Raw genomic sequence first — 23,341 nt, forward strand, 5'->3', positions numbered from 1 at the left:
CTGGCTCAGTAGGACAGTGTAAGGGAGCGTAGGCTGGTAGAACAGGCAGGCTCAGTGGACCCCAATATGTCAGCTACCCTGGGGGGAAGGTAGCCCAACACAGCTGTGACTGCAAGAAGAGCCCCTGATGGCAGCATTTGAGAAACCGTGTGCTAGGCACTGGTGGGGCCTCCACTGGAGGACTGGGTCCAGTTCTCTGCGCCTCACTTCAGGAAAGATGTGAACAAACTGGAGAGAGTCCAGAGGAGAGCAACAAAAATGACAAAAGGTTTAGAAAACCTGAGCAGTGAGGAAAGGTGAAAACCTGGGCATGTTTAGTGTTGAGAAAAGACTGAAAGGGGACCTGAGAAGAGTCTTCAAATACATTCAGGGCTGTTATAAAGAGGACAGGGATCAATTGTTCTCCACGTCCACTGAAGGTAGGACGAGTAATGGGCTTATGCTACAGCAAGGGAGCTTTAGGCTTGCTATTATGGAAGACTTAACTCTAAGGGTAGATAAGGCCTCCGTGGGAGGCTGGGGAATCTGTCACTGGAGGTTAAGACCAGGTTGGACAAACCTCTGTCAGCGATGGTCTAGGCCTACGCCTATACCATCCCTGACAGCGCAGGGGGGCTGGATTTGATCTCTTGGGGCCTGTTCCAGACCAGCATTTCTGGGATTCTAGATTAAGGCAACAGCACTGTGCATGATGGACAGCTCTTCCTGAGCACAGGAGGGCAGCATGGGAGACCACATGAAGAGGGGCATGGGAACAGAGGCAGAGGTTGACAGTGGGATGAGAGTTTACATTTGGAAAGGAGGGCATGGCAACATGGCATGGCAGGTGAAGGCAGAGAGCTTGTGGGGTGGAGGGTGAGGCAAATAGGCCAAAGCTGGAAATCTGGCAATTATTTCCTGTTAGGAAATGCAGCGAGAGGAAGTGTTTTCTAGAGCACATGGGCTCTGGCCCAGCTTCACCAGTGTCTCCTCCTAGAGCCTTCGGCAAGTCACTCCAGCTCTGTAGCCCGGCCAGCTTTAATCGAGGAGTGACAGTCCTAAACTCCCCTGGGATTAGCAAAGGCACCAGTCCCTCCACTTGGGCAACGAAAATGGATCAAGAAGCTTCTGAGCCAGGATTCCTGCCGCAGAGAGCAGAGGCCACAGGTCCAGCTGCGCCCCAGACGGCCTGTGCTGTGGCGCTCGTGTTCCTTTGGCTGGCAAGGGCTGTTTCCCCACTCATCAGGGGCATTAGAGCTGCTCTGAAGCCCACAGAGCTTCTGGGCATGCCTGAGAGAAAAGCAGCATGAGCACATGCCTGCCCCCTGCTGTGGGTGCATCTGAGGACAAGAGACAGCTCCTCCGAGCCCCTCCTGCAGGACCCTTTGCCCTGATGCAGATACTCAAGGGCTTCCCTGCAAGTTAGTTCCTTTTCCAGCTCAGTTCACTGCTGCAGATGTGGGGTGAGTTGGCATTTGACATGCCAGCCTCCAAAATGGCATCTCCCTCTTCAAACAACCTCCCTGAGCATGATGTGAATGACACGTTCTCCAGGGCTCCATAGTCCTGAGATCTGCCCCCCGGGACGTTGGCTCTTCAGAGGGATGCCTGTGGGGGCAGAACTGTATTTTCTATATTTTTAAATTTATGTTCTTTCAGGCATTGTGCTAGACTCCTGGAGCCTGGCTAGGGGTCTGGGATGTATGGGAAGCAGCAGCAGCTAGCTGCTTCCCTGGCTCAGCACAGCAGGCCATCTGCCAAGGGCAAAGGTCTCATTTAATAATGGCAGAAGACCTGGGCCCCAGCACCAAGGCTATGAATTGAATCAGCAGCTAAAACAATGCCCTCTCCTCCACACTCCCTTGGCAAAGGCAGCTGCACTCAGCAGCCCACTGAGCACCGAACGCCAACAGTGGGCTTGCAGGGGAGACAGGCATGGGTGGGGGTGGGAATGAGGTCTGTATGGAGTAAAAAGCCGTCGCAGCATGGAGCTTCAGGCCACAGTGGCAACGCAGGGGCAGGCTGCCCACCCGTCTCACAAGCAGCAACCCGGTGCTGAAATAACAGAGGCCAGCAGCTGCAGCCAAGCTCCTCAGAAGTCACCTTCCACACACCACTGTTAGGCTTATGCTCAAGCCAGTGTCCCTAAAGCAGGCCAATGCATCTGCCCCGCAGATGGCTGTGATCAAACTGCTCGGCAATCAAGGAGAGCGACCAGTGTCCAAGTGGCAGCGCAGCCCCTAACCAATTCCCTTGGTTCAATCGGAACAGCAGAGAGGCCAGGGCAGGGCTCATCCCACCTGTTACCCACCCGTGGGTACTCTGAACACAGCTCTGCTCATGGCAAAAGAGGCCCGGTCTCCTCAGGAAGTCACATCCGCTGACTGCACTGCCTTGGACTCCTGCCAGCCCTGCAGAGCCAACACAACAAACCAGCAAAGCCAGCGTGCCTCTCGGAGGGCAGGCGGGGTTGGCATGGCTGCAGCTAGAGAACGCACCTCTGCCCTGGCATCACCTTCACCCAGCTAGCAGGGGGCTCCCGGAGGCAGCTCAGCCTGTTCAGACAGAACTGCATGCTGCAAAGTGATTTTTGAAAACAGGGTTCTGGGTGCTAAAGTTAAAAATGTCGTTCCTGCCACTGATAACATGCCAGTCACCAGGCTTGACCCATTTCTGGGAGGTGCTCAGATGGGGGGAGGTCTGAGAACATTAGCTAATTCTGGCTTGCATAAGGAATGGGACAGCTTTAAAATGTTCTCTGCATTATCTATCTTACCATAACTTAGTGGCGTAACCTCATTTGGACGCTGTGTGGCCATCCCATTTTAGAGGACAGTGCAGAACTAGTGGGGAACAGAATGATCCATGCCTGGAAAACTCTCAAATGAAGATACCAAAAAACCCCAGATTGTAACCTTGGAGGAGACAAGATAAACGTCCATAAAACAGCGATAGGTCCTGGAGAAGGTGCCTCTGGTTCTTTTCTGCCTCCTAATACAAGAACAAAAGGGACCTTCCATTGAACTACAAAGCGGCGCATTCAAAACCAACACAAGGAAATAATTTTTCACACAACGTGTAATTAAACTGTGAAACTTATTTCCACAGGAAACCACTGAGGCGAAGAACTTAAGATTCAAAAAGGGACTGGACATTTATGGGAATTAACAAAAAAACCCATACATGTGGGAGAGATATTAAACCTTGGCTTCAGAGTTTAGAGACCAGGATGAGACCTGATGAGGAGAGGAGATTATTCCACCTCTGCTACTAGGGGTTCTCACACCTTTCTCTGAAGCAGCTGATGCTGGTGGCTGGGCTAGATGGGGCTCAGTTCGGATCCAGTCTGGCAATTCCTATGTTCCTAGAGGAGCCTGCATCCAGGGCAGATGTGCAGAGAGATGAAAGAGAAGAGGGCAAAGTTTAACTTAACACCCATATGAATTTATTCAATCCAGAGTCCATAGTAGAGTGCAATGATGAGAAATGGGACGTGTTCGGATAATCAGCTCTCTTTATGAAACAGAGACACAACTCTGAGAAACTCCTTAATGTCCTAAACACCTGCACAATGGAACGGCGCTCACAATGATTACTGGATGAGTTTGACTTTAAATACAGAGATACGGGGGTTCTCTCCCATGGATACAGCACATCACAGGAATGTCACCAAATTCTCAATCCCCACCCAACCCAAAGTTACTGGAATAGAAAATAAAAAGCTTTGGAGCCAGAGGACCACAGCAGCTCCCCCCCTTCGCTTTCTGTCCAGTATCCACGGGGCTTTTTTTAAAAATTAAAGTGAGAGCAGGTTAGTCCTTTTTCTTGTCCTCTGCTGTTTTCTCCGTCTGGGCCCTAGGGGAGCCATCGGCCACGCCTTCCATTACTGGTGCAGGGGAGCCATCAGCCAGGCCCTCCTTTATCACCCCCGGGGTGCTCATTGCCTCCCCATCGGGTAGCAGTGCTGGGGCACAGTCCGCCGAAGTGGTACCTTGTGTTAGCTGAGGGACTTGGCCCTCCCCACTTATCCCGAACTCGTTGACACGCGTCAGATCCACCCGGTAGATCCAGCGCTGATAGAGGTAAATGAAGAAGACGACATCTGTGGGAGGAGAGCAGAGCGAGCGTAAACAGCAGGCAAACCCCAGGCCAGATGCACACATCTGAACTGCCCAGTTCTTGGTCCCCCATGGCCTATAAGTGCCTGGTGAGCTGCTTGGCAAGAGAGCCCCAGGCACGAGTGACAGAATAGCTCAGCTGCAGCCCACAAGGGAAATGCTGAGACCCTGAGGCAGAAAGCTCTTTTTTCTCATGCTGCATGGGGAACTCACAGGCCAGCCATCACTGGACTCCTGGAAGGCTCAGTGGGAGAAGTGCCATGCAGCTGCAATAAGCCGAAAGAAGTGGGGTCTTGAGTGCTGGGATCAGACACCAGTAGGGTCCCAGCTAAGCCTTGGCGATCCCCACACTGGCTATGGAGACACACTGACATGCTACACTCCCATCCCCAGTAGCACAGCATGCCCCATGCCTCTCCGACACAGTCGTAAAGGAGATGCACTGCCATCCTTACACATAATGGCAGGGGATGGGAGAGGCTGGCACTGAGCCCCTTACCGTCTCGGAGGCAGCCTATCCTGTACATCATGGGCATTTTGATCACAAAGGCAAAGAGGTCATCGATGAAGGTGTTGAGTGCTTTGTAAGTGAGCATCCTCCAGGGCAGATGGGCTACTGACTTCAGTTTGTAGTTTATGAACAGCTGCGGAGTCATCGTAATAAAACCTGGGGAGAAAGAGAGAAGTCAGGTGGTGGGCCACGAGGCTAACGCCCCCCAAGGAATGTACACTGCATGTCTGGGACAGGCTGGATGCCAGCAGAGCAGCTGGCCCAGGCCATGGAGTTAAATCCTGGCAGAAATGAGGGCAACCCTTGTTCACAGCAGCTCTGCCATAAAGCTCTATAGAGTTCACCACACAGAGTCCCAAGAATAAATAGCCGAGGCAGAGGCGGGGAGGAGAAACCTTCTCAGCTATCTGAAATGGCAGAGTCACATTTTTAGCAGCGAGAGCAATCACCCATTGAACAAGTTACTGACGGACGGAGTGCATTCCTCCTGACTTGAACCCAGGCTGGTGTGCGCTAGTCTAGCTGCTAGGCTGGACAGGATTCTCTGGTCTGCGCTGGGCAGGTGATCAGACTGGATGAACAGAGTGGTTCCTTATGGCCTTAAAATCTATTAAATACAAGAAGGCTGCTCAAAGCAGCAGGCTCCTGCAAGGAAGAAGGCTCCTGATCCAGTAGTGGTGAGATTACATGAAGGGCCGGAGGCAGCTGATGCTAAGAGCAGGACAGTGGGAGGCAGAGAGGAGGAGGGAGGCAGGCTGCCACAAGCCCAGGGAGTGCTTTAAAAGAAAGACCAGTTGGCCTGGAATCTGAAAGGAACAGGGAGCAATAGGGAGGCTGGTCAGCAGCAAAGCAAGTGAAAACAAAGGGAGTTTGGTTTTCAATGCAGGTCGGGTGTTCTGTGGGTAAATTGCAACATGTTAGTTAAGGGAGGTCACGTTAGCCTTGCAGACCAGAGACTGCAGGTCAGAGTGGAGTGATTTGAATCACTTATCAGGAAACCTTGATTTAAATCACCGATTTTAATCTTGCTTTGCATTGGCACTGTTTAGTTCTTTTCCTAAAGAACGGTCAATTCTCACTGGTTGGTAACAATTAAAACATGTTGATTTGCAACTAACTATACAGCCTTTATATTCCATTGATGTTTCTATTGGCTAACCCGGAAGATACACCATACGTATACACATTCTAACCAGTTATATAGCTTAACACACATTTATTCAGATTCTTAATTTTTATTCTATTCTGTGAGAAAATGGTGAACGACGTTTCTTATTTACTATAGGATTAATTTTTACTTGTGATTTATCTCAAGTTGTATTTGCATGGACACTGAAATCCAATTAAAAATGCAAAAAAAAAAATCCCAGCATTTAAAGATTGTTTCAGTAGTTAAATAAAACTACCTTACATGTACTGGATATATAAGGGGAAAAATTAAGTTTACCAAATGTGTTATGTATTTAAAACTGATTTACTGAAGAAAGGAAGTATTATCTGTAGCTAGTAAATTTAACCAATTTCTGGTCACTATGGCCTTCAAGACTTTAGAACTAATAGATCTCATCCTCTCACCTTGGTTTTATTCATCGACTGGAAGAGGAAAACAAGTTTTCCTGCTTTTCAACTCCCAATCGGTTTCTCAGCTCTGAATTAACCAGTTGAATAAATGGAGACAAAGGAAAACTCTCTCTCTGCACTTGCAGAGGTGTTCTTTCAAGTGTTCAGGGAACTTTTTCCAATGGGAACAACCCACACGTTGCCCAGAGGGGGAAGACGGGAGAAGACAGCATCAAGAAAAACTAGAAGATGTGGGAAAAATCAATCGGGAACTTGAACCTTCCTTTCACGTTCCCTCCCCCTGCAGATGGTCTCTGTCCTAGACACAGAACGAAGACAGAGGACTTACCTACATGTCAAGCCAGGACATGCAACTACAGCACACCAGCTTTGCACACAGTAAACTCATCACACTGTCACTGCTACAGCGGCTTCAGAGTGCAGGGTGCTAAGCTGCACTCTGGCACTGGCACTGTGCTATAGTAATGAGCACATGGGACTCGTGTGTGCAGCAAGCTGGTGCCCTGCAGATTCCTCCCTTGCTTGCCATACACCAACTGGCTGTATGGACAAGGCCTAAGCCCCTAGAGCAGTCAGCAGCCCAGCCACTGAAAGTCAAACGTCAAGAAAAACAAAGGGGCCAGAAGTCTTGAGCAATGGCTCCATCTTGAAACACTTGGGCCCAGATAAAGGAAACAGGGAGCACTGTACGAAGTCATGTTGCACTGGGGAATACTGGGTAATCTGAGGAATGCTGGGGAACTCCCACTGATAACTGCCCATGGGGGAAAAACAACGCACAGCCCCAAATCCCCTCCTGGCCCTAGGAAACGAGCTGAAGCCGGGGCGGGGATTATGCAGGTGAGCACGTAGGTGAGTTTCTCTGAGACCCAGGCTGCTTGTCTACACTACAGATTTGTTGCTGGGAGAGCTTCGCTGGCAGAGCCCCCATGTGGGGACAGCGTGATCCACCAGCATAGCTAAACAGCTCTGCCACCAGAAGCACTTGTGTATCAGTGTATTTGTGTTAACACCAAGGGTTTTGCCGGCATAGCTACGTTGGCTAGGGAATGTGAGTTTCTCCACCCTCCGAGGGAACAGAGCTCTGCTGGCAAAACTTTGCAGTGTAGACTAAGCCTACGTGAGGATGACACACTGCAATCTTGGGAACAGCTTCTGTGATCACAGCCTGCTTGGATTCCATCAGTTCATTTAAGCAGAACCGGTTCCACCCGAGTTCAAACTAGCAAGGCTGGACTTTGACCTACACAGAAAAGGCAGTTGCCCAGCAGTTCACCAGCATGCACTGCCAATGTGCAGGATATAGCAGGAAACAGAACCTCTCTGAAACAGAAGCTGAAGATTAACAGAGTCTGAAGTTGCTACAGTAGCTCCCCCAAGAGCAGGGAATATGGCCAGGAACAGACTAGAAGCGTTACTAAGTGAGGGACAGTGCAACCTAATCACTGCAGCCGAAGCACAAGGGGAATGTCAACACCCAGAGTGGGAAATGAAATTGGAGGTGCCTATACAGAATACCGCATGGCTGCAGCTGGGGGAAGGGCATGCTTCCAAGTTGGGGTTAGGAGACAGGAACAAAGAAACAAGGGGACTGCATCCATCTGCTCTGGATCGTGAGACACAGCATGGGAGTGTGCATGAGAGACAGCCATGGAACATAAGAACGACCCTACTGGGTCAGACCAAAGGTCCATCTAGCCCAGTATCCTGTCTTCCAACAGTGGCCAATGGCAGGTACCCCAGAGGGAATGAACAGAACAGGTAATCATCAACTGATCCATCCCGTCACCCATTCTCAGCTTCTGGCAAAGAGAAGCTAGGACACCATCCCTGCCCAACCTAACTAATAGCCATTGATAGACCTATTCTCCATGAATTTATCTAGTTCTTTTTTGAGCTGTTATAGTCTTGGCCTTCACAACATCCTCTGGCAAAGAGTTCCATAGGTTGACTGTGCATTGTATGAAGAAATATTTCCTTTAGTTTGTTTTAAACCTGCTGCCTATTAATTTCATTTGGTGACCCCTAGTTCTTGTGTTATAAGGAGTAAATAACACTTCCTTATTTACTGTCTCCACACCCGTCATGATTTTATAGATCTCGATCATATCCCCCCTTAGTCGTTTCTCTTCCAACCTGAAAACTCCCAGTCTTATTAATCTCACCTCATATGGAAGCTGTTCCATACCCCTAATAATTTGTTGCCCTTTTCTGTACACCTTTTCTAATTGCAATAGATCTTTTTTAAGATGGGGTCACCATATCTGCCCGCAGTATTCAATATGTGGATGTACCATGGATTTATATAGAGGCAATATGATATTTTCTATCTTATAATCTCTCTCTTTCTTAATGATTCCCAAACAGCTGATGTGAAGCCAGGCCCTTTGCATGGGATATCAGAAGCTGGAGGGCTCCTTACTGGTAAGTGCAACTCAGTACCTCTTCTCTCCGCTGAAAGCTCATCCTAATTCCAGCCAGACACACGTGATTTGCCTCTAACATGTGCACAGCATTATCCACGGCCTTCCCCGAGTGTGGGCAGACCCTGAAGCTGGGCGCAAGAGGTTGGGAGGGGGTCAGGAGGCCTCAGACGGGGCCCAGCGACTCCAGCAAACTCATGCAACCAGAACGCTGCCTTGTGGGCGCTACTCACCAAATGTCAGAAGGAAGCCATAGAGCATGCTCAGGACCCACGAGTACCAGCCTTTGTGCTCCATGTACAGCAAGCTGTACACAGCATAGCAGCCGAGCAAGGGGAAGAGAATCCACGAGAGATACCGGAACGCCATCTGGGGAGGCGAGATTCAAAGGTGACTGGTCAGCTGGGAGCTGCACAGAATCCTGCTCAGGATCAGAGCAGGGGGCCCTGAGGGTACAGGGGCCAGCTAGTCACATACCCACCTCTTTGCAGGCCTGCTGCCTTGCTGGCTCTCAAGCCCCGGCTTCACAGTGAGGGACTCTCGCTAGAAGGGGGTTTCTGAACAATGCATGGGGTCACAAGGTGCTAGACACATCCCTTCTCACTCACTCGCTACCGCACCACAGCAGGGCTGGAAGCAGGGTCACCATCCTTTTTCCCTTCCGCCATCACAGCCACCAAGGAGTGAGTGTCCTCCATGGCCCCTTGAACACACTTGTCACTCCCGGGGCTGCATCTCTCAAAGACGTGGGGCTTAGGGGTTGGTAGAGCTACCAGGGGGGGTCTCAAACTGGGGGTCACAAGGTAACCACTGACAGCTCTTAGCCCCCATTAAATTACACCCCCATTTTAAATGGGGGGGGGAAGAATCACATTCAGAGGCTTGCTGTGTGAAAGGGGTCACCAATACAAAAAGCTGTAAAGCCACTGAGCTACACCCATACACTACCCTCCCTGACTCCAGGGATCAGACCAGCAGAGTGGCCAAGAAAAGCAGGGCACCCTTTAGCAGTTCATGACTGACATTTTACTGAGATTACCAGCTGCGTGAGGGTGGGGCTGCACCAACACACACGTGGCTTAACGACATCTACGCCCCAACACCTGCAGTCATGCCAGAAGGAAAAGATTGAAAGGTGAAACTTGGGGCTGCAGGGCCTAGTGTGGACACTGGGCCATGCACTGAGCTGATGGAAGGGATACTGTGGCTGCAGACAGGTAAATGGAGGTCATGCATCACTCAAGCAGCTGCCAGAAGTCAGAGAAGAGATAGACCAAGGGGAGTAGCGAACTGGACACATGAAGACCCACACGCACATCCAACGGAGAGGAGGAACAGAACTCAAGGCAAACAAGCCAACAACTAGAAGGTGCTGCGGGTTCAGCTCTCTTGCAGATCCCAGTGCAGCCCAGCTTAGCAAGGTGCTGTGTCCTGCTGGGAGAATAGCAGTTTCCCAAGGAATAAGCTAGAAGGGATGACCAGGGAAACGTTATCCAGGGCACCTCCTCTTTTGGGAGCAGGATCCTAATGCAGGGTATACCTGGGTCCCCTTTCCCAAGTCAGGGGGTCCCATGTCCAATGGCGTAGGAATCTAACCCACACTACCCTGGGCCCCCACCTCCCAGAGGGATCCTACCATGCGCTGAAGGAAATCCTCTGCTATGCATTGGACTTACATCATCGTAGACTTTGGTAGACGATTCTATATATGTTGATTTGTCTTTGAAGGTTAAACGTGGAAAAATCCCAGCGACTTTGTTGTCTCGATCCAGCTGTTTATTGACAAGAACAGGAGTTACAGGGGAGGCAGTACATAATAAAGGCCACCAACCTGTCCCAAGAGGGACCCTCCTGAAAAGGCAGCCTAGCTGGGAGGGGAGGCTCCACATGATCACTAAAGGATAGTGTCTATTGTCCACACAGCAGACTATGTAGCTCCCTCCCCCACAAGGCCTTGTGTATCAAGGTCTATCAAGAGGGCAAATTATTAAGCCACAGAATAGTTCCAGCACAAACTAGTGCATCAAAAACTACCTTCACATATCAGGCCTGGATGGGTCTTGGAGGATGGACACACCAGTTATGTGTGAAATACCCTGCGCTCCTGAATCAATCCTTTCGGTCATCAAATGCTCGTGTGCAGAGACCAGATGCACCACCTGCCTTGTGCAAGTGCAGCGTAGACGAGGATCAGTGTGTCTAGCAGTGATGCCCTAGACAGAGAACGCTGAAGATAACTACTTTGATGAATAAGTGTTTTCAGTCCTACATGTCAAGGCTAACTTCCCTAGGATGACCAAAGATCAGTGTCTTTTTATGGAAGCAACGCATCCCTGTGTTAAAGTGCAATTAAAACACACTGATTTTTAAGCATTTTCTTGAATCTCTCTCTATAAAATTGTTCACAGTTTGTCATGTTTGGCACCACTGGGTTTGTGGGACAACAGGCTTTCGAATGTTACTCAACTCAACCCATTTCCGACGACACTGTATTATCAACATTTCCACTGATGGTAGGACATGGAGCTGGGTGGCAGCAAGTCCCCCGGCCACGGGGCAGTGACACCACTGAAATGATGATTCTGTAGATTTTTACCTCCCAGACCTTTCTATCACTAGCTTGCCCATGGGATGCAGTTTTACTACTCCCAGACTAAACAGGAGATGAAGGCAGGCCAGCTGCTTTGAATAACTGTATTGTTTGTGTCATGTCTGCAATCCACGGGCAGTTTTCACCAGCACACAACTGTTCCAGACAGACCCCCATCTCTCCAGGTTGCAGGGTCACCATAACGAATAAGTCACCAGGAGTGAACAGAACCGTCACACTGTGAGCAGAGCGCAGAACAGAACCCAAGTTGCCAAAATCCCACTGCAGTGCTGGGCTGAAATCTATTCATGCAATCCCTCAGCTACGATCCTTGGATGCATGATGCCTACTGGAACCCGGAGAGAGATTCCTCAGGGAGTGGAGTCCTCTCAACAGCAGCCCGAGGCTCCTAGAGCAGATCAGCAACAGCCGACCCTCGACATCTTCACGAATGCAGCAACACTCACCTCTTCTCCACATCATTTCCCAAAGGGCTACAAAGGAAGCAACTTCAATGGCCCACTCAGAAATCATAGCCCAGAAGTGTGGAGCAAACAGGGACGGATCTCATACTCACTCACTTCCTGCTTACACTGGCAAGGTGGAGAATTGGGTCTCCTACACACGGCATCCCTTCAGTCTAGTGCATATGTGGCCCACAATGTATTACTTGGGCCGCAGGGGCCGGGTGGCAGGGCAGCAGCAGCTCCGGACCCCCGACCCTGTGGGGCCCACACGGCTGCCCCAGACCCCCAACACTGCACAGCTGCCCCGACCCTGGACTCCCACCACATGGGATGGGCCGGCAGCCCCGACTCCTCCCCATAAGGCAGCGGAGAACCTGGCGGACCCTGGGCATATGGACCAGCCTTTAGCACACAGCTGAGCTGGGCCACAGCTGTGCGCTAATTGGGCCACATGTGGCCCGTGGGCTGAGAACTGCTGGTCTAGTGCAATGAGCCACGCACTTACCCTGACATCCATGACTTTTGTGATTTTCCAGAGGTCTATGAGGAGCCCAATGAAGACGCTGACTTGAACCACAAAATTAGTTTCATTGTCCAGGATGTAGAGAAGGACCACAAGTGACTGAAATACCCCGAAGAACACAGAGCGGACGGAGAGCCCCTCCAGCGACTGCCTGCTGTTCCAGAACTGGATATCTAGGAGCCAGAGAAAAGAGCATAGAGGGAGAACTTCCTGAGCACAGGGGGCCCTTCAGGGGCAGCTGGAGTCCCACTGCAGGGAGGAATTTCCAGCTTTCTCCTCTATCTTATGAAAGGAGCAACGCACAGGTCTACTTGCAAATGCATTTCACTTCCATGAGTGGGAGTGAGTTGTGTTCTATATTCCAGCTGTAGGAAGAAAATGGCCAGCCCAGCTCTGTGCGCCATGAAGGTGGTTCAGATGAACCTGGCTAGAAACCTATCCAGTGTTGGCAAGACACTGACTTTGCCCTCTCCATTATGTTGTGAATACAGACTCTCCTGTGGCCAGTAGATGTATGGCTAGTGTGTGATCATGGGGTCATTATACAGACTGAACTCCCAGCAGCGTCAGAAGCATGCAACTTGCTGCCCACAGACTTTGTAAGGGAAGCACTTGAAGTTTGCAAGCCTCACAAGAGCTGAGGAGAGTCTTGTGAAACTGGTGGCTGGCAGAATGGAGAGTGCTCCTCCTGACCTCAAGCACATTGGTGGTGGGGGTGGGGTGGGGTGTGTGGGGGGAGGAATGGCAAGGAGCAGAGTGCAGAGAGTTAGGGCAGGTAGCAGAGGGACAGGTCAGCTAGTCAGCCATATGGGGCTTCAGCAATTCAGCACAGGACAGCCTGGGCCCAAGTGACAACAACTGTTTTCCATTTAGTCACATCCATGCTCTTCACCTGCCCCAGACGTTCCTCTTACATTCATGTTGCCACCCCAACAAGGGGCATTGAATAACTCTGCAAAGGCCAATGCAGATCCAGGTTAAAAACCCTCCCTAAGAGGAGTAAGGGCTGGAGCCAAAAGAGGAGATCTTCACTGCACTGCGGAACTTACCATTTTTGAAGGCAAGAAACTCAAATATGCTGTGAACTATGGAAACGACAATGGTCAAAGCCAGCAGATATGGATTGGTCTCCAAAAGAGCAACCTGAAAAGAGAACAAAGATGTGAAGGGCCTATCCCGCCCCTCCGGCCAGGCCTCACCCAAAGGGACCCAGAGAAGGCAATCCAGACAGAACTGAGGGTTTCAGGTGGACAAACAGGAGCCAGTATGTGTGTGGAAAAATAACCCAACCAAGAGATGCATTAGGAGGAACAATTGGGGAAAGCAGAAATGCCAACAGATTTCAGAGTCACAGGAAACAGGAAGTTACATTACATCTAAGTGTATGGGATACTGTGGGTACTCACCCAGGGACTGAGCAAGGCCCGCTGTGTTCTAGTTTGAATTAATCTTTCTTGAAGATGTATGACCAGAATTGCACACAGCCTTCTAAGTGAGGTCTAACCAGTACCTTATACAATGGCATTAATAGTTCTCTGGACGTACTGGAAATGCCTTGCCTATTATCCTAGCATCGCATTTGCCTTTTTCCACAGCCACGTCACACTGGTTGGTGACTCAGCCATCCTGTGATCGACCCACATACACAGGCCTCTCCCCCCGCCCCCCATCGCTTCTAACTGATGAACCCCCAGCTTGTAGCACAGATTCTTATTATTAAACTAAGTGCATGACCTTGCACTTTGTACTATCGAATTTCATCCCATTTCTGTCACTCTAGTCTTCAAGGTCATCCAGTTTGGACAGAGCAGGAGGGCTTGCATCCCACTGCCAGCTCCCCAGAGCCCCACTGATCTAACAGTTGGGGGAGTCCTGGCCTGTCTTGAGCTAGGGAGACAAGATCCAAGAGTAAATCTGGTGACGGTTGACACCATTTCAACAGAGCACCTTTCAGAGCAGAACAGCGCTGACTACGCTGGCCTCTGTTTCCTCAGCAACAATATCCTGGGGCCTGTCCTGTTGTACCCAGTCACAGGAGGCAGAGATAGGAAAAGAAAATGGAAAGGGATCCCAGATGGTGGTTATGTCTGGGCCAGAGGAGAGGGATCAGTAGGCCATTTGGGAATGTTCTGAAAAGTGCCTGAATGACTTAGGGGCCTAAGATGCATTTTCAGAAGTGACTTTGCCATTTGGGGTTCAGGCTCCTCAGTCACTCTTACTGCAGCAGCTCAGGTCTGGCTATGTTAAAATTACGCTGACAGCATGAAATGAGGAGCTGTTGGAAAGTCAGGCCAAGACAGGACTGGATGGAGGGGGACAGACCAGGAGTGGAGAGGTACATTTGGGAGTCGTCCACATAGGGACAGCAGTTGAAGCTCTGCGAGTGGATGAGACTGTGGTCAGAAAGGATGGAGAGGCACGAGCCTAGGGCAGAGCCCTGCGGGACTTCTACGGACAGTGGCAGAGAGAGGGACCCACCAAAAGCAAAGCTGGAGAAAACCCACCCAGAGGAGATCTGTCAAGGCTGTCTAACCTTTACAGAATCCTGCTCCTCATCAGATTGCTCGTACAAGTCCTCGCCCAGGAAGTGCCATGGGGACTTGGTGCTCTGCGCGGCATAGAGCTGCCAGCGCCACAGCGAGAGTGGGCAGAAGGAGAGGCGGAAAGGCAGCCGCTCCACTGTCTCGTTGATGGGGAAGTAATCCTTCTGCAGGTTCCAGTAATCGTTGAAGTAGAGGATGGGGTAGTAGTCACCACTGACTGCATCAAACTTCACATCTGCAGCAATGGGAGAGAGCGCAGAGACAGGCCTGAGAGTGCAAACAGGGATGGGGATAGCACAAAGAAAGCTACCTTCATGCACTCAGACAGATGATGAGGGAGACCCACCTCATCCTGCAACTACAGAAACCATCCTAGACCAGCACCAGCAGGGAACCCCAGACCAGCAACTGCTTCTGTACAGCTGGCTGCACATGGAGCTTGAACCTCCCGGCCTTCCCTCAGGAGAAAGATGCCAACTCCTGCTGCATACAGGCTACTCTGAGCACTAAGCGACTGCCAGAGTGCGATGGAGGGGGGTCTTGCTTTTCCACAGAGGAATGGGAGAATATAGCACTGTTCTCTTGGTGCCCAACTAGGTACAGCATTGTCTTGCAGAGCTCAAACCCATTCCCTCTGTGTATATTACTGACCAAGCTCAGACTCAGGTATTAAAAGCAGTCTGACAGCATCCAATTAACACCCTCTGGAAACTAGGCCATTTGCAGAATTCCAAAATATCAAACTGGCTTCTGGGGAGTTTATGGTGCCAGCTATTTTCTTCGTGATTTGAATCTCAAGCTGATGGATAGTGCCAGTCTAACAACGCTGGAGACGGATGTTCATTTAGCCACAGAACGGGTAGTGCGTGGGGAGCAGCAGGGTAAGTCTGCCACATACGTCCTTCCCTGACAAAGTAACAGAGTCCTTACTTAGGGGGCCACCTGGTGAGAGTTTAAGCTCCATGACCTATTCAGTCCTGGGTTGCCACTGAGACAGGCAACACAGGGGCCCAATTACAAGGGTGAATTGGTTTTGTTTTGTTTTTTTTTTGTGCGCTGTGAACACCTGCCTCTTAGATGCTGCACTGAAGCCATTAACTCACTTCCCGTAAGTAGGCTTGGCGGAATTCAATTTGCATTTTTAAAAATAATTTTGACAGATATCAATGCTTATTTCTTTAAGCGTTTATCCAATTTTTACCTCTTTTTTCACAGTTGCAGGATATTATGGAGGGAGGTGTTTGACAATTATTTAATGCCAGATGTCGAGATTAAGAAAGTTAAAGGTCCCTAAAAAGGTGCTCTGCTCTAGTTCTGCTAATGCTGGCATTTAACACCGTCTTATGCACATTACGGTTGGACTCAAGTTTTCAAGCAGCATTTCTCTTAATTGATGTTGATAGGTAGGCAAAGTATCATTGATGGAAATAGTCTTGTTGTGTGTGTGTGTGTGTGTTGAAATCAGTGTTTACCAACATTTCCAATATTCCATTCCCCAAACCCTCAACTGCCCAATCCACAAGTATTCTGAAGAAAATAAACTAGTCCAAAGCAGACAAAACCAACTCCACTTGCATGCAATTACTACATTCCAACAAGTACCCCAAACTGGGCAAATAACAGAGGAAAACTCTGCAGAGAACTGTGATGGGAGGAGATGGCAAGACCAGCTATAAGAACCAGACAGATCAGCTCTGAAAAGAAGAGTTCTTCGAGCAAAAGCACACGTTTCAAAATGGCATCTCAGAGAATGGGAAGTGCTGGCATATCCCAAATTCTTACATTGGTCCAGAGGCGGTGGCACACTACCCTTCACCCAGGGAGTATGATCATCCACTATGTTGATGGTGAGATTAGGGTGCCAGTGTGAGATCACCTCTACAGGGCCGAAGTCTTCTGCTCTCTGCAACAAGAACACAAAGTCACATTTGGTACAGGGGTGCTGGGGCATTTCACTGCTCTAGCAATAGCAAGAGGGCACCACGTATACAAAAACATCCAATGCAGCTCATTAGATTTGGAACTGTAGGTAATTTTGGATTTGGTCCTGGGGAAAGGATGCACAGATAAAGGCACTGGACTTCCACAATGCAGCTAGAGAGACCACCTGACAGGGATGGAAGGACCTGACGAGTTTAGGACCATGAGGGAGGCAAAGGGGAAGACAGTTTCATCTAGATCTCGGACAAACATCAGCAGATGTAGATAGATTAGAGGAGATAAACTTGGAGGAATTCTGCGTCATTGTGCAATGCACAATTTTGTAGAAATTAATGTGTGCGCAGAATTTCCTTTCCCACACAGACATGAGCTGCAGTGCTAACAGCCACCACTAGGGGTCACTGGACATGGCAGAGCCCAGCTCACACAAAGACGACACTGCTAGAGGGAGGGAGAGGGAGCTAGAGGTTCCTCACAGCTGCAGTTCCTGGGACCGAGCATCAGGCTGTTTCTCCCTCTGGATCCCTGGGCTTGGGGGTGGGGTGGGAATGGGGAAGAGGAAGGTGGGTGTCTGGGCAAGGGGGGAGTCTTGCAACTGGGCTCTGGGAGGGGAGGGGTTGTGGGTGTCTGGCCCCCCTGGCTGGACTCTGGGGGGCAGAGAAACAGGAACTGGGTTGTCACAGGGGTTTCTTGAACTCTCTACTCCTGGGGGAATTTGTGTCTGTCTGTATTGTTACAAACATACTTGCTGACAGGTATTTTGAAATAAATTACCAAAATAACTGAAACTGGTGTGATTATATAGTGTTAGTTTGACAAATAAAATGTGTCGAATTTTGCAGAATTTTAAAAGACTGTGTGTAGAATTTTTAATTTTTGGCACAGAATGCCCCCGTGAGTATAAATTGTACAAGTCAGCTAGATGGAGAAGGGCACAAGTAAATTCATGAATCTTTTACACATCAAAACTAGGAGATTTTTTTTACAATTTTAAACCCATAAGAACTCGATTTGTTCTGCTAGGTTTTAGGTAGCAAGTGTCTTCATAATGCTAGTTACTAACCCTTCCAAAGGTGCTGCTTTATTTCCGAACCAGGTCTGGAAAAATCACTTCATAGGCCTTTGGCTCCATGTCTCTTTCACTTCAGCCAATCAACCCCTTCAACCGTCCATCAGTTTTTCCTCTCCTATGGGCTTTTTTGTGTCTTGTGTTTTTTCCATCTTTGTTCTCCTCCAGCCAGGAGGGAGCGAGAGATTAACACAAGTACAGAAGAATGACCAGACTGGGACAGGCCAATGGTCCATAGCCCACTATCCTGTCTTTCGACAGCGATCAGCAGCAGAGGGAGTGAACAGAACAGGGCAATTTATTGAGGAATCCATCCCAGCTTCTAGCAGTCAGAGGTTTATGGACACCCAGAGCTTGGTGTTGTCAGCACCAGCCAGTCAGAGACAGGCAAATGAGGATTAGATCAGACCAGACCACAACTAGCAAGGTGGCCTCTCATAATGCTTCTCTGCAGCTTACAAGGCTGCATGAGGCTGCAAATCAGCAGCACCTGTGATCCAGTCTGGCACCCCGCAGTAAATAGCACTGGGTTGTCCTGGGCCCAGAGAACACTCAGAACAGCAACATACATGCCTTAGGGGTGAGCGTGCCAGGTCTGCCCTTTGCAATACAAGGGCAGGAGGAAGCCCTCTGTAGTTGGTTTCTACTTCTCTATCATACTCAGATTTGTATCCATTTTCAACAGAGGGTTTAACTGGGCTCCCTTTCTGAGTTAACCCGTTAACAGAGTTCTTCCTGGGACCCTTCTCCTCCTCAGTCACAGACTGCTCTGTCACAGGACTGGAGAGCTGAAGTGAAGAGGGAAGTTCCACAGGAGAGACAGAAGGGGAAGTGATAGCAGAAGCACAGGTATGGGAGCAGGAAAAGGTAGTGGAAACAGAGCCAGGGAGGTCAGAGTCCCCCAGTGTGATCGTTGGACAAAGGGGTGAAGGAAAACCTTGTATCAATACATCAGAGGGAGAACAAGGTAACAGTTCATTAAAGAGAAGGAGCAAAGAATTCCACAGAAACATTTCCGCAGTACCAAGGATCAAGGAGTGTGAACCAACAAACATCAAGGGAACATTTTGGACTTATTCACTGCTGAGTTTAAGTTCTACTTCCCACTGGTTGGGAAAAGCATTAACCCACAGCAAACAAAGGGATATAGAGAGGATTTAAAAAAAAACTGATTTCTTAAATTATCAATCCACTTGTAGCAAAGCTGCTAATTCCCTGGGTAATGACACCCGGGATACAGCAAATTCTGCAGACGTCCAGGTTTTGCTAGGGAGTTAAGATGTACTTTGAAATGTCTTTACCATGTGTTTTACAAGTCAATTTGCTTCATGGCCTCCCTGCGAAATGCTGTTGGCCAGTGTAATCTCTCCAACACCCACCCCAGCAGAGACCCTGACCATCCTTCCCATTCTCTTGGAGTGGAAGTTAGTACCTGACTGCAGCAAAGTCTAAACGTCTCTCCAAGCACAAAGATGCACCTGGGTGTGGAAGCGAAGGAGAGAGAAAAGCCAGGGCCTCACTGAACGAGGAAAGCGGTTTGTTACCTTTATCATTTCTGGATCTGCTTCCGTCTCCCCCGTCAGAAGATTCTTGGTTTTTTGGAACCGTCGACGTTTATATTTATTTATCACTAGAAGGAAAAACAGGCAGGCGTGAGTAACGCTGAATTCTTCCACTTATCAGTAACACTCTCTGCAAGAGGCAACCGTCCAAAACAGATCCGCTTCAAGCTTCCTGAGCTCATAACTTGGGACATAAAGTGGACCACTGACCAGCTGAATAAAAAGCATCAGTTCTTGGCACTTCCTGAACATCCTTCCTTCAAACTGGTAAAACTAACCTGTCCCTATTTTATAACACCCCTCTTCTGGCCTCCTTTCCCAGAATCACAGCTGCAATGGCAGGAAAGTTAACAAACATTAGCAAACATCAATGCTGCTGCATAAATTAGCCAGCAAAAGGAACTACTCCTTTGCTATGGACACTTCCTCAGAGAGTCAGAGACCTCAGATCACCACCACTGCCAGAAGGATATTGGGGTAGAGCACATGTGGGTTTAGATCAGTGTTTCTCAAACTTTTGTACTGGTGACCACTTTTGCACAGCAAACCTATTAGTGCGACCTTATAAATTAAAAAAAAAACCACTTTCTTTTGTATTTAACACTGTTATAAATGCTGAAGGCAAAGCAGGGTTTGGGGATGGAGGTGGACAGCTCACAACCCCTCCCATGTAATAACCTTGTGACCTCCTGAGGGGTCACGACCCCCAGTTTGAGAACACCTGGTTTAGATTTATAGGCTCTCAGTAAATATAAGAAAAGCATCCAATGGGGACATAATAGCTTCTTAAGAACATAAGAATGGCCAGACTGCGTCACACCAAAGATCCATTTAGCCCTGTAGCCCATCTACCGACAGTGGTCAATGCCAGGTGCCCAAGAGGAAATGAACAGAACAGGTAATCACCAAGTGATCCATCATGTCGTCTATTCCCTGCTTCTGGCAAACAGAGACACCATCCCTGCCCATCCAGGGCTAATAGCCATTTGAACCCTGTTATATTCTTGGCCTTCACAACATCCGCTGGCAAAGAGTTCCACAGACTGACTGTGGGATGTGTGAAAAAAAATTTGTTTATTTGAAACCTGCTGCCTATTAATTTCATTTGGTGACCCCTAGGTCTTGTGTTATGAGAAGGAGTAAATAACACTTCCTTATTTACTTTCTCCACACCAATCAGAATTTTACAGACCTGAATCATATCCCCCCTTAGTCTCTTTTCCAAGCTGAAAAGTCCCAGTCTTATTAATCTTTCCTCATACGGAAATCCTCTGATTCCCTGTATTACACAGGGCTTCACCTAGTTACCCCGGCATCGAGCCCAACGGCTTGTTTGACTAAAGCACACCGTCCAGAAAGGCAGCCAACTGGGGAATCTGCCCCTTCCCTTGGCAGTTTGCACCCATGGTTAATCACCTCAATGTTAAATTTGTGCCTTACTTATAATAAAAGTGTCTGGCTTTAACTCAGTAGCAGCCTTGCATATTTCAAAGATGGTCTCTGCAAAAGCCACATTGTGGAGATTTCTATAAACCTCACTGAGTTTATGGTCAGACGACATTCTACCTAGCTTCATGTTACACAACAAAAGACAACCACATTCCCATCCTACGCAGCACGACACACTCCCTTTCCAACAAAAATTGCACCCACCCACTTCTGATTCATAGTGCATTGCTTTTCTGTAACCTTCTAGGATCACCCCAACTTCTCAGAAATAAGTTTCACTTACCATCCTCCAGAAGCCAACTCCTAGATCTGTTGATGCCCATCTGTTCAATTTTTTTTTGTTTTGTTTTTTTAAAAACAAACATGTCCCTTTCTAAAGGGCATTTATTCAAATTCGTATAATAAAAATAGAGTTTAAAGCCAGAAGGGACCAATGATCTCTAGCCTGACTGTAAAAGGACCTTGAATTAATTCCAATCTTGATTTTAAGTGAGTCAGTGATGGAAAATCCATGAAAACCTTGTGACTTTACTAAAAATAACTAAGGGGGTGGGGGAGAGCGTGTGGAGGAATGACTGTGGGAGCCCCATGGGAGGGGCACCCCTCCGCCACAAGGGGGCACAGAGCCCCTGCTCCAGCCCGCAGCCGTGGTACAGGGGTGCACAATCCTTGCTCCAACTGCAGCCATGACGGGGGGTGGTGGTGGTGCGGGATATGACCTGGATGCAGCCCTGGAGGATGGGAGGGCGCACACAACCTGGAGCACATAGCCATGGCAGGGGGCCAGCAGGGACACAGCCCCAGCCAATGGGGCGCGGGGTGCATGCCCCGCGTTAGAGGGTTTATTCCTTCACTCTCCTACTTTCCTGGTCCTTCTCACATGACCAGAGAGCAACAATACCCGAAGTCCAAAGGTGCAAACAATTTAATGTTTATTGGGGTGAACTTCCAGCAAGCTTAAATACAAGTTCCTTTTTCCTTATTTTCAAATCCCAATTTACTTCCTATTTGCCCCTAATTTATAAAATAGTCTCAGTTATACCTTAACCAATCATTTTACTAAAATTTACCTAACCAAATCTTAACATAGTGTAACATGATTAGCTAACCAATTATATCCCACCACCTTAATTAGTTTACACCCAGCAAAATTAATTACAGTAGACAAAAAAAAAAAAATCAATCACAGAACCAGACACAGACCATGCAAATAAACAATAGCAAAGTAGGAACTATGATAAAATACAGAAGTGAGGATTTCACCACCACATCTATAAAGACATAAGGGTTTCCCAACTATGTCTATTGATAAGTAACTTCCTACCAAACAGAAAACTATCAAACTAAGTTTCCTTTTACATATTCTAGACTCTTCCCTTTATCTGGAGGCGATAGATCGGATCACCTTTCTAACAGCACCAGATTGCCTTATTTCAGTATGACTAGTTTGGAATGCGAGCATGACACCATACACTTCCCAGTATATGGCTGCCTCTGCTGCTTAATCAAAGGCCTTACCTTAAGAACAGGGCCTCAGACTGTCCCAGTGAGAGAAGGCCCTTACACAGGCAGACAGTGATTTTGATTCTCTCTTTTATACCCCTGTTACTAGCTAAATGATAAACATATACCTACATTCTTAAAGTATAGGCCTTTACAGACAGGCCTGAATATCTATATCCTAACACTCCAGCTACAGCCATGGCCGGGGTGTGTGTGGGGGAGATGTGTGTGGCGTGTGTACAGCCCCGGCAGGTGATGGGGTGGCATGTGCACAGCCCCCGCCACAGCCGGAGGTGGGGTGGGGGGGCCACAACCCTGGTGGGTGGGGGAGAGGGGTAATGCTTAGAGCTGAAGAAGTCATGGAGGTTCGATAAAGTCACAGAATCTGTGACCTCCATTACTAAATTGTATCCTTACTTATAAACTGTGTTCAAGTCACCCATTAATCTTCGCTTCAAGCTCAACAACTCATTGACTATCCTGATGCTTAAATTAATGAAAACAATCACTAACCCAGTCAGTTTAATGACTATCTGTAGAGTAATGGCCGACAAGCAGGACACTTCCAGTGTGAGGGCATTCCCAGTGGGGATTACTGGAAGCACCCACATAATGAAGGTTCCGGACTCCCTGATCCCACTGCAATAACCAGATGGAGCGATTCATCCAGAGAAGCAGACTGAGGAAGATGCAGGGTAGCTGGAATGGTAGAGCCATTGGGAAATGATGACCTCTCTGTGTGCATTCAGTCCATAGACAAGTACAAACAATTTGCAGATAGTTGTGTTCAACAAACCACAACAAAATGAAAGTGAGCAGCATATCTGACTAGCTGCTGCCTTATGGGAATCCTGCAGTGACTCTTGTTGCAGGGATGATCTGACAACAAATGATCAATCGGGTGGTTTAAAACAGCAATTCTAGTTTTAAGCTCTCTCTAGAGAGAGAGATGCAATCCTTTGCCACCTCGATGAAAGGACAGGATCCCAATTATTTTATTTCCATTAATGAAGCAACCCATTTAAAACAAGCATCTTAGGGCTTTTCTACATAGCAAATCAGGGTGGAGCCTACAGCTCACT

The 23,341-nt window shown here is 48.6% G+C and overlaps 1 protein-coding gene across 2 annotated transcripts in view; it reads right to left on the minus strand.

Moving 5' to 3' along the window:
- Positions 1 to 3,401: 3,401 nt before the first annotated feature.
- CLPTM1 (CLPTM1 regulator of GABA type A receptor forward trafficking) overlaps positions 3,402 to 23,341 on the minus strand; it is a gene marked incomplete at its 5' end in the record, with an annotated part of 46,459 nt that continues 26,519 nt past the window's right edge. For both annotated transcript variants that reach the window (XM_084613001.1, XM_084613002.1), the window contains 9 exons: positions 3,402 to 4,081; positions 4,597 to 4,764; positions 8,846 to 8,981; positions 10,289 to 10,384; positions 12,175 to 12,365; positions 13,242 to 13,335; positions 14,726 to 14,970; positions 16,518 to 16,638; positions 19,290 to 19,375. In XM_084613001.1, the coding sequence (XP_084469127.1) occupies positions 3,792 to 4,081; positions 4,597 to 4,764; positions 8,846 to 8,981; positions 10,289 to 10,384; positions 12,175 to 12,365; positions 13,242 to 13,335; positions 14,726 to 14,970; positions 16,518 to 16,638; positions 19,290 to 19,375 (1,427 nt within the window). In that variant the 3' untranslated portion in view covers positions 3,402 to 3,791. The remainder of the gene's footprint in view (positions 4,082 to 4,596; positions 4,765 to 8,845; positions 8,982 to 10,288; positions 10,385 to 12,174; positions 12,366 to 13,241; positions 13,336 to 14,725; positions 14,971 to 16,517; positions 16,639 to 19,289; positions 19,376 to 23,341) is intronic.

The sequence above is a fragment of the Lepidochelys olivacea genome (genome assembly GCF_965140295.1).
Source record: "Lepidochelys olivacea isolate rLepOli2 genome assembly, chromosome: 23".
In the NCBI taxonomy this organism is placed as follows: Eukaryota; Metazoa; Chordata; order Testudines; family Cheloniidae; genus Lepidochelys; species Lepidochelys olivacea.